The sequence below is a fragment of the Ovis aries genome, chromosome 1 (assembly GCF_016772045.2).
Source record: "Ovis aries strain OAR_USU_Benz2616 breed Rambouillet chromosome 1, ARS-UI_Ramb_v3.0, whole genome shotgun sequence".
NCBI classification, from domain to species: domain Eukaryota; kingdom Metazoa; phylum Chordata; class Mammalia; order Artiodactyla; family Bovidae; genus Ovis; species Ovis aries.
In genome coordinates this window covers 120,463,191-120,475,196 of record NC_056054.1, presented here as the reverse complement: position 1 = coordinate 120,475,196, position 12,006 = coordinate 120,463,191, and the positions used below count along the sequence as shown (strand labels likewise).

General features: G+C 39.9%; 1 protein-coding gene across 5 annotated transcripts in view; it reads right to left on the bottom strand.

Moving 5' to 3' along the window:
- The window catches only part of TIPRL (TOR signaling pathway regulator), a 70,536-nt gene extending 58,843 nt beyond the window's left edge, over positions 1-11,693 (bottom strand). For all 5 annotated transcript variants that reach the window (XR_006055510.2, XM_027977940.3, XM_027977950.3 and 2 more), the window contains exons 1-3: positions 11,380-11,693; positions 2,648-2,827; positions 1,741-1,840 (exon numbers count right to left, since the gene is read on the bottom strand). Coding sequence is in view for 4 of the 5 variants with exons in the window: in XM_027977940.3 (XP_027833741.1) it covers positions 1,741-1,840; positions 2,648-2,827; positions 11,380-11,483 (384 nt within the window). In the remaining variant the exon portion in view is untranslated. The remainder of the gene's footprint in view (positions 1-1,740; positions 1,841-2,647; positions 2,828-11,379) is intronic.
- Between the last annotated feature and the right edge of the window lie 313 nt (positions 11,694-12,006).

Here is a 12,006-nt window from a genome sequence, read left to right as displayed (position 1 = left end):
GATAATAATGCCTATCTAACAAGTTTATTTTGAGAATTAAACAACAAAGACCTAACAATTTTACCTGGAAAACAGTCACTATTTTTTAAGGCAACAAAGGAACACATTCATCAACTCTATTTAGATCATAAAGCAAGAGGTAAATACTATTTAGACAATATATCTACTTTTATGGTATTTCAATATTTACTTGACATTTGAAATATGTTACTATAATAATAGCAGCTGCTATTAAGATCTTATTGTGTTAACAGACACTGTGCTAATACATATATTCTTTACTACATCACAACTGATATTATCCTTAGTTTACCCAAGGCTTGAAAGTGAAAGTGAAAGGCACTCAGTCGTGTCCGACTCTTTGTGATCTCAATGACTATACAGTCCATGGAATTCTCCATGCCAGAATACTGGCTATTCCCAACCCAGGGAGGGAACCCAGGTCTCCCACATTGCAGGCAGATTCTTTACCAGCTGAGCCACAAGGGAAGCCCAAGAATACTGGAGTGGGTAGCCTATCCCTTCTCCAGCGGATCTTCCTGACTCAAAAATTGAACTGGGGTCTCCTGCATTGCAGGCGGATTCTTTACCAATTGAGCTATCAGGGAAGCCCAAAGGCTTAGCAAAGATTAAATTGCTTTTCCAAGCTATTAAGTACTGGTGCTGAGATTTGAACTAAGGTCTGCCAAAGCCTCAGCTCCTTACCACTAATGAGTGGTTGATCATACTGACATTTGTCAGCAACACCTTAGAACAAATCAGATGACAGGCTGAAGTGCCAATGAAGAGTACTGAGTATATGCCTTTCACCTCCTACTGCTCTCACATTCCTTGTCTCCCACAAAGAAAGTCATCATTATTATTGCATAAGGTAAAACAAATTCTCATTTCCTCACTTTCTGCAATGAAATAGCAAATGGCCTACACACTGTGAAAAGTTTTTCAATCAGGAATGAAAAGAGGGAATCTTAATCTATGAAGTATTAACAGACTAGAATAACCTTCCTCCCCCAATAGACAGTAGTGGAGAGATTATTTGTCTGTACTCTGCTGTATCCATGACTCTATGTAGCTAAGCTCCCAATACGAGGCCTGCCGGTTCCACATTCCTAGTGTCATTTACCATGAAGTGAATTTCTTGTTAAGCAGGTATTATACAGATGCAGCTTAACATCAATACAGAGTTTTAGAATTCACTGAAAACTCCCACAGATAATTTTACATCAAAATTCTGCTATAAGGTAGATATTTCTGTTTTATCCAATTTACTGGTAACATAGAATCAGACAGAGTGAATAACTTGCCTAAAGTCATACCTGATTCACACATAGTGCAGACAGGAAAATAATCCCAGTTGTCTGACCAAAATTCCTACCTGCCCACATATCCGTTTATCTGTAAAACTGCAAGCTACTAGCTAGCAGGGTTTGTCTAAGTCACCTAATACAATACACCAAGGACAATACATTTTAATGCTTCTTGATATTACATAATAACATTAAGGCAATCCACCAGCTACTACAACCATATTTTTAATAAAAATTGTTCCACTATGGCCTTCTTTTATTTTGTGCTGATAATCAATGAGCAAAATTCCCTCACATTAAGTTCTAAAGCCTCCCACAATACAAAGTAAGTAGGATGAAAGTAGCAGCATAAAATAACCCATTACTAGAAAGCTTTAACATTGAGACTATCCAAAGCAATCAATGATTCATAAAAGCAAAAAATAAGATTTACCTTTAACTTAAGTGATTCTCCAAGTAATGTTCCCTTATAATCCGTTGTATAGGTCCAATCATATGGTTTAATAACCTCTTTAGAGTGTTCACCCTCCGTCCTCAAATACCAAAATGAGAAGGATCAGATTCAGTGAGGCAGAATATAGAACATCTGTATTCATTTTGTTGTTTAGCTGCTAAGTCATGTCCAACTCTTTTGTGACCCCATGGACTGTAGTATTCATGCATCACACCAAATTACATTCTATACATAATATAAAATATCCTATTAATAAACAAACATAGTTGTCAAAATTCACTAATATAAGATCTTTCTTAGCTTTTCTGTACATGTATTGTTATTTAACCTGTCATGAATTGATAACGTAGTCTCCCCAATTAATCTGTACACTGCCTAAGGACATGGTTTAAAGGTTTATACTCTTTTCAAAGAACCTAATACATAACAGGAACAAAATAAATAACTCTCGATTTGATTATGAAATAAAATACATTTTTCATTTTTCTTGATTTCAATGCTCCTTAGATTTTCAATGCAAATCATAAGCAAACATTTTTCTTCAAAAACAGGAAGTACACAGTGTAATGTGTCTTCACTAAAGAACACTGAAAGCTCAAAAAACTAAACCTTCCATAGCTCACCTCAACTATCATTCAATTTAACTCAAGAAGTACTAAAAAGGGGGTAGTAATTAATCTCTTTTATCAATGAGAAAAATGAACTCTAGTCTCTGGGGTCGCACAGAGTCGGACACGACTGACACGACTTAGCAGCAGCAGCAGCAGCAGAATGATTCAACTATCAAATTTAATAATAATACTAGCCCTTCATTCTAATAAAATATCACAACTGAATACTTTTTCAACTCTTTTCTATTTCAACCCATAGCTGCCCAGGTTCTCACCTGCTTTCCTGCCACTCTTCAGCACAGGCTACTTTAAGCATTCCTTGGTAGTTGTTCACACATCTTAATGCATCTGTAGCATTGAACTCAATTCCAAAGCCAGAGCCATGCTGGATTCTTAAAACATTATCTCCAAACATCATTTCGGGGAGAGATGGCATATGCAATTCATCAGCTAACCTATGCATAATCAAAAGTCAGAAGGATTATTTTATATCACTGTTGGCACTTTTGTTTCCTTTTGATCTCCATAGAATACCTTCTACTCCTAAGTGAGTTAAATAATATATGATTTAATAAGATGATATAGTTGTGAAGTCTAGAAATGCTTTCATCATCCATTGTCTTTGTGTATACCTTTCTGGCCCTGTACTAGGTAGTGGGCTAAATAATAAGATAAGTAATAAACAAACATACAAAAAATACATAATATAATGTCAGCTAGTAACAGGTGATACAAGAAAATTGAAGCAAAGCAATGCAGGGGTACCATTTAAGGTAGGATGATCAAAGACAAGTCTGAGAGAATTGAATCTGAGCCTCAAAACTACCCTGCAAGCTAAGAAAGGCTCAGAGAACTTAAGCAGCTAACTGTAATCACAGAGGTAGTTTAAGTGGTAAAACTAGGCCTCTTTCCATTATACTGGCCTGCTTTATAAAAATTTGGACCTCAACTGGCTAGTCTTATTACACAAGAAAAGTTATATTAGACCTACTATGAGGCCAAGTTCACAAATTATTAACTCACAGATATGTTACAACTAACCTACACAGAATACTTTTTTAATATTTGAAATAACTGGCAAAATTATTGAGTTGCCAATAAAAATTGAGAGATTTTGAGAAATCTGGACTTTTGGTTTCTCTTTGGAAAATAAAAAGGAAGATTTGGCCAATACTGCACCTGTATTTCCACATGACACCAGCTGGCTGGAACAGAGCAGAGGCTTCTCTCTTTACGTGGGGTATGAGCTTGCTGGTTCACCAGTCCCCTTGACTCTTTAGAAAGCTGAGTTTGTAACCCCTGTTTTAAAGACTTTTAAGTGGCTACTAGTTACTTCTGAGAAAAGTAACTCTATGGATAGGTTTTTTGTTGTTGTTGTTTAGTTGTTATGTCCGACTCTTTTGCCTACCAGAGTCCTCTGTCTCTGGCATTTCCCAGACAAGAATACTGAAGCGGGTTGCCATTTCCTTCTCCAGGGGATCTTTCTGACCCAGGGATTGAACCTGTGTCTCTTGCATTGGTAGGTGGATCCTTTACCATTGAGCCACCAGGGAAGCCCCTTATGTATAGGTTACCATGCCTTACAACCCTATCACCTCAGTTACTTTCAGTTTAGGGATGAAAGTTCAGCTTCTCAAACAAGGGCAATTATCTATGGGCGGGCAGGAATCCCTGAATTTTAGCCTGAGAACTCTGCCCAGTACAGTCATGCTGAATTGAATAATGGCCAATTAAATTTATTCTGATCCCTCTTTTCATAAGTTTGGATGACAGTTAAATAAAGCACAAACCAAGAGATACGGCATGACACAGAACCATGAGGTAGTGAGGGGAGAGTGAACATTTTAAGTAACAGCCAGAGAAGCAGACAGAGCAAAGGAGAAACTAAAAAATAAGGATAATAAGGAGATCAGAGACATCTATAGTTGTTTTGGTCATAAGAACTGTTCATTTTCTAAGCTAAATCCTGTGTTTAATTATTTCTTCATGTACTATTAAATTCTCAGCACTCAAGGCAACCAAGGTGGACAGGGATGGGAAGGGGGCTGAGAGGTGGGGCAGAGATTCTCTTTTCCTTGCAACCTGAAAGCATAACTAACACAGAGGCTCCATGGAAGCAATTTTCTAATTAGCTTTTATATCAATTTTTCAATTTTATTGCTTTCAGAAAATTTTCAAAAACTATTATATACTTTGTTCACAAATAAAACCTTTAAAACGTTATTTCACCTTTTCCTACCGATTAAAGATCATCATATTTAACAAACTTGTTAAGACAAGGTCCTCAAGTTCAACTGAGGGTTTATACCTCTAGCTGCTCTAGAAATGTAGGTATCTCCCCTGAAATACCCTCATCCCTTTTTATTTTGTTTTAACCTATCAAAGGCTGGAAAAAGCAAACAATCACACGTCTTTAAACTGCATAATGAAAAAAAAGAGAACAGGAAAAATAATAATAATTCATTTATTAGGGCAAAGAGACTGTAGGGATCTTTTCTCCTTCCTTACATTTCTAATACAGTTATAAAGTATGCAATAGAGTCCAAAGTTTAAAAATGCTTTGAATGAAGTTCTAATGGATCTTGAACAAAACACAGGATTTTAGTGCAAGTGGTCTATGACAGCTACTTCAGCAGATTAGGTTTTCTTTTTTTTTTTTTTCCCCCAAGACTTCCAGATTTTTGAAAGCTATATAGCTATACAGGTTAGGTAAGGTGAAACAATATATTACAGAATGTATTTTTACATAAAGCTAACAAAAGATCTATGCATATCCCAAGACCACAATTATCCTCTTTCCAGTTGCTTTAAATCTATTCCCAACTAGACATACCAATCAAGTATTGTAAAAAACATGCATAAACAAATTATTTAAACTTTAAATGTAAAAAATATTGATAGTAGAAACATCTACTTCATTCCTGGATCATCAAAGCCTCACCACTTTTAAGAATGAAGATGGGTTCTAATTTTACCATGACTGCCCAGAAGAGAAGTTAATGTACCACAGCCCCATGTTTCCATAAGCTCCCTATCTCTGGTGAATTTTCTGTTCTCACATAACAATTATATTAATTTTGGCTATGAAGCAAAGAAAAAAACACTAAAAAAATTTTAAAAACTAAAAAATTAAAGCTGCTGTTTCTTATAGGAAAACACCTTTGCCAGGAAAATTCTCAACTTGTTGCAAGCTTTAAAAGGTGATAATGAAAAAAGCAAATACACCCACTGAGGGAAACCAGCACTTGCTCGCTTAGATTTTCAGAAGAACTATGTCAATTTACATTCCACCCTGGGGCAAAAATTAAGAAAAAAGTACCAAAATTTTATCAAATTTATATTCTTTGACTCAAAGTATCATCTTGGGGAAATCTGTAATAAAGAAATAATCCCCAGTGCAGGGAAGAAAAAAACTACATACATTAATACACATAATCATCTCACTTATAATAGTAAAGAAATAATCTAACGATAAGGAAATAAGCAGTTATGTAAACTGTTGTCTGGGCCTCCCAGATGGTGCAGTGGTAAAGAATCCACCTGCCAATGCAGGAGATGTAAGAGAAACGGGTTCGATCCATGGGTCAGGAAGATTCCCCTGGGGTAGAAATGGTAACCCACTCCAATATTCTTGCCTGGAAAATTCCTTGAACAGAGGAGCCTGGCAGGCTACAGTCCAGGGAGTCACAAGACAGACACGACCGAGCAACTGAGCACACAAACAATTGTCTATCCAAATGATAAAACATTATGGAATCATTAAAAATATTTAAAAGGAGAATATAATAATGTTGAAAAATGCTTATGCTACAACAGTAAGGAAAAAAATCAGGCACACTGTATATTCATCAGATCTCTGTGTTTATGTATATAAGCACATATCAGTGATCTAACATTTTAAGTTGCACATCTTTAGGGTGATACCTGATACCATTAATTTTCATCATAAATTTAAGCAAAATTTATTATTTTGTTATTAGGAAATAGAAAATAACAAATACTAGAGAGATCAATATCCCATGCAAATGCCATAGACATGACAGACAGCGAAAGTATTATTTTTTAAAAAGAGAGAAAAGAAAATATGGTTTATATATACAACGGAATATTATGCAGCCTTTTAAAAGCAGGAAATTCTGCAATCTGTGACAGCAGGTATGAACCTAAGAACATTATGCTAAGTAAAACAAACCAGTCCTAGAAAGACAGACACTACATGAGTCCACTTATTCACAGAATCAAAGAGTGAAATGGTAGTTGCCTAGGGCTGGAGGAAGGGAGAAACAGGTTGCTAATCAACAGGTGTAAATTTCAGGCAAGCAAGATGAATAATTTCTAGAGATCTGCTGTACAACACTGTCCCTATAGCCAATAATAATGCATTCTACATTTATGAATTTGTCAGGAGGGTAGAATTCATATTAAGTGTTTTTACCACAATAAAACAAAATTTTTTAAAAAAGAATATTAAATACTTAAAAGACTATATAGGATGGATTATAATCAGAATAAACATTTCATAAAAAGATTAGATATAAATAAGCTGCAACCACTGCAAAGTACATATGAAATATAACCTAATATAAGATGTGATTCTGTGGATTTTCCCAACATATCTGAAAAAATCTGGTAGTCCTCTGAAATACTCCAGTTATATACATGTCAAAAGAATACCTGCCAATAACTTACATTTCTTCAAACGTCCTAAATTCAGAGTATCTTGAACACAGGCCAAACAGAATATCTTAACCCCATTTTTAATGGCAAATTTTACTCTTTGTAACAAACAGGTTACAGGTTACAGAGCCTAGTGGGCTGCCGTCTATGGGGTCACACAGAGTCAGACACGACTGAAGTGACTTAGCAGCAGCAGCAGCCACAGCATGCCTATTTATAAGGTCAAAGAAAAGTCAGCAGTGGCCACAGGACTGGAAAAGGTCAGTTTTCATTCCAATCCCAAAGAAGGGCAATGCCAAAGAATGCTCACACTGCCATACAACTGTACTCATTTCACATGCTAGCAAATGCTCAAAGTCCTCCAAGCTAGGCTTCAACAGTACATGAACCAAGAACTTCCAGATGTACAAGTTGGATTTAGAAAAGGCAGAGGAACCAGAGATCAAATTGCCAACATCCACTGGATCATAGAGAAAGCAAGGGAATTCCAGAAAAACATCTGCTTCGTTGTCTACGCTAAAGCCTTTGACTGTGTGGATCACAACAAACTCGAAAACTCTTGAAGAGTTGGGAATACCAGACCACCCTACCTGCCTCCTGAGAAACCTGTATGCAGGTCAAGAAGCAGCAGTTAGAACCCAACATGAACAACAGACTGGTTCAAAATAGGGAAAGGAGTACGTCAAGGCTGTATATTGTCACCCTGCTTAGTGCTAGTTAGTGCTAGTGAAAGTCGCTCAGTTGTGTCTGACTTTTTGCAACCCCACAGACTATACAGTCCATGGAATTCTCCAGGTCAGAATACTGGAGTTCCCAACAGAGGGATCGAACCAGGGTCTCCCACATCGCAGGTGGATTCTTTACCAGCTGAGCCACCAGGGAAGCCCCTGCTTCTAAATTTATATGTAGAGTACATCATGAAAAATGCTGGATGAAGCTCATGCCTGAATCAAGATTGCCAGGAGAAATATCAATAACCTCATATAGGCAGATGACACCACCCTGATGGCCGAAAGCAAAGAGGAACTAAAAAGCCTCTTGATGAAGGTGAAAAAGGAGAGTGAAAAAGCTGCTTAAAACTCAGCATTCAAAAAACTAGGATCATGGCATCCAATCCCATCACTTCATGGCAAGTAGATGGGGAAACAATGGAAATAATGACAGACTTTATTTTCCTGGACTCCAAAATCACTGCAAATGGTGACTTAAGCCAGGAATTAAAAGACACTTGCTCCTTCGAAGAAAAGCTATAACAAGTCTAGACAGCATATTAAAAAGCAGAGACATCACTTTGCCGACAAATGTCTGTCTAGTCAAAGCTATGGTTTTTCCAGTAGTCATGTCTGGATGTGAGAGCTGGACCATAAAGAAGGCTGAGCACCAAAGAATTAATGCTTTTGAGCTACGGTGCTGGAGAAGACTCTCGAGAGACCCTTGGACTGCAAGGAGATTGATTTACCAGTCAATCCTAAAGGAAATCAATCCTGAATATTCACTGGAAGGACTGATGCTGAAGCTGAAGCTCCAATACTTTGGCCACCTGATGCAAAGAGCCTACTCTTTGGAAAAGACTCTGATGCTGGGAAAGATTGAAGGCAGGAGGAGAAGAGGACGACATAGAACAAGATGGTTGGATGGCATCACCGACTCAATGGAGACAAGTTTGAGCATACTCTGGGAGTTAGTGAAGGACAGGGAAGCCTGGTGTGCTGCAGTCCATGGGGGTCACAAAGAGTCCGATTCGACTGAGCAACTGAACAACAACAAATTTATAAGGCCAAGAAGACAGGAAGCCTTTACAGGATTAACATGCCTTAATTCATTAAAGGAAATTTCACTAATTCCAAGAAAAGTGAAAGCGTTAGTTGCTCCATTGTGTCCAACTCTTTATGACCTCATGGACTGTAACCCACCAGGTTCCTCTGTCCATAGAATTCTCCAGGCAAAAATACTGGAGTGGGTTACCATTTCCTTCTCCAGGGGATCTTCCCAACCCAGAGATCGAACCCAGGTCTCTTACTGCAGGCAGATTCTTTACCGTCTGAGCCATTATTAATTCAAAAGTTTCCTAATTCACTTAAATATTAATACACAACAACCAGCAACAATCAGCTCAGTGGTTGTCCAGAGCACTTCCCAAAGCCAAACTTGCATCAGAAAAAAAAGGTTACAGTCACTGTTTGGTGGTCTGCTGCCAGTCCAATCCACTGCAGCTTTCTAAATCTGGGGGAAACCATTACATCTGAGATGTATGCTCAGCAAATTGATGAGGTGCATTGAAAAGTGCAAAGGGTGCAGCCAGCACTGGTCAACACGAAAGACCCAATTCTTCTCCACAACGCCTGACTGCAGGTTGCACAACCAATACTTCAAAAGTTGAATGAATTGGGCTACCAAGTTTTGCCTCATCCACCATATTCACCTTACCTCTCACCAACTGACTACCACTTCCCCAAGCATCTCAACTTTTTGCAGGGAAAATGCTTCCACAACCAGCAGGAGGCAGAAAATGCTACCAAAAGTTCATCGCTGAATCCCAAAGCACAGATTTTTAAACTACAGAAATAAACAAACATTTCTCATAGGTAAAAATGTGATGATTGTAATGGTTCCTATTCTGATTAATAAAGATGTGCTTGAGCCTAGTTACAATGATTTAAAATTCACAATCCAAAATCACAATCAGGTTTGCACCAGCCTAATATATAGCACAATTATATATATGGTGCAATATGTAGCAGAAAGTTATACACAGAGGAAAACTCAGAGAATAACTCAACCTGGGGTGGGATGAAACAAAATTTTTCTTAGTGACTCTGCAAGAAAGTTACCTTTTTACTAATTATGATACTAAACATCCTTTCAAACTCTCTTCTGGTCACTCTCCTCTGCCTAAATCTGCATTGCTCCCTAGATTTTCACCTCATGACCTTTTCCTTTTCTTCTGGATGATTTCTAGACAATCTTAATTCACTCTCAAGCCTCCAGGTACCAATTGATGATTCCCAAACATAAAACCATAAATAAGTCATCTTTTTTAAGCTCCAAGATAAGTGCCTAAGACATCTCCACTTTATAAACTACACTCAATTCATATTTCAACAAACTAAACTCATCCTCCATCCAACACCTGCCCCCAACTGCTCTTCCTCCTGTATTTCTCACCATATCCAATGGCAAAACTTTCCATGCATAACCCAAGCCAGAAATCTTGCCAAGGGTATAGATTCTTCCTTTTACCCTTACTCCTCCTATCAAGTGACCATCAAATCACTTAATCTCTAAAACCTCTCCTCTCCTCTCTACCCTTCTAACTGGTCTCTTTACCCGGTCCTGCAGCCCTCCAATCCAACCGCCACATCATGTTCAGATCCTTCAAAGTGTACATCTGATAATGTCGTCCCTTAGTATAAAATAACACCTGGTGGTAGTCAGATGAAATCAAACAAAACTCCTTAACCTGGCATAAAAGTTCTGTCAGTGGTATCTTCGCTGCTCAGGAGTCTATCTGCCACTGGCTTCTCACTGCAGTTCTTCCCTTCTGATAGCTCATGCTCTAATCACACAGGAACTGTTCTTCATGCCTCCCACTCTCTCTGACTCCCCTGGCTTTCCACGTCCCCCTGGACCCCCCCAAACCTTGTCAAGATTCAGCTCGGACATCACAAAACGCATCACAGTTGTCACTTTCACTGGCCCTGCGGCGCTACACACGAGCCCAGCCCCACCCCATCCCACCGACTTTATTAAGATCCATTTCAGGCATCTCAATTTCCCGGATGCCTTGTTCCTCCCCATCAGGAAAAAAAAAAAAAAAAATCCCAAATAACCCTGCAGGTATACCTCTTTCATTCACACTGTACAACTGTCTGTCTCTCTCACAAGACTGTGAATTCCTCGAGGAAGAGGCTTTCATCTTCTATATCTCAAGCGCCTGGCATGGCACCTGACATATTAAAAACCAAGTATATATACCACCCCCGTTATTAACCCTCAAGAAAACAGGTCACAGCCACCCAGAAATAGTCTAAAGGTGGAACCGGCTTTGGCAGGTAGAGACCTACGGGAGGGGGCAGTCCACCAGAACAGTCATGCTCTACTCAAACCCCGGCGGGGTGACTGCTTCACGAACCCAGAGCCTGGCGAACCCGAACCGAAGGACAGGAAGTGGTGACAGGAATATTTCCTGGTGTTGTCAATTCAAAGGTCCCCTCCGGAGGGACACGAGCCTCCGCCCTAGAGGAGGGCTGGGGCTTCGCGGGCCTCGCTCTGCCTCCCGCCCAGGCCGAGCTCCAAGGCCCGCACCCCGATCCCAGCCCTAGAGCCTCACTTCTCCACATCCGCCGACTTCATGATGTGGGTCTTGGACGCCGTTAGCTTCCACGGCCCGAAGGAAAAGTCCTGGTGGCTGCTCTGGAAGCCGTGGATCATCATGGCCGCGGCAAGGCCAGCGTGGGCCACACGGAACAGGTTGGAGCACCAGCGGCAGCGGCAGCGGCGGCAGATACCGGTCCCTCCTCCTCCCTCCAACCCAGCAGCCTAGACTTCCGAGCGGTTACCATGCCCGGCTCCGCCCCACCCCGCCCCCTGCCGGCGACACGGACGCAGGCCCTCCTTTCCGCCTCCTTCTTCCCTCGACTTTTTGCTTCCGGGACCAGTTGCCGAGGTTATGTGACCCACGTCTTACGTCACGACGCACCTGAAAAAGGTGGGGGGAAAATGCGGAGGGGCGAGGCTTCAGCAGCAGGGGAAGTGGTTAGCGGCGCGCACATCATTGGATGACATCATCTTGGCCCCTTCAGGGGAAGCCCAGTTTGGAGAATCCGACGTGATCCTGGTAGACCTTGCAGAGCAGTGAACTACCTTGCGTGTTACTGAATTGGTGTAGAGGAAATGCCCAATATTTTTCCGTTGAGGACAAAGTTTTAAAATCACTTAGAGTTTAGGAGGTTCAGCA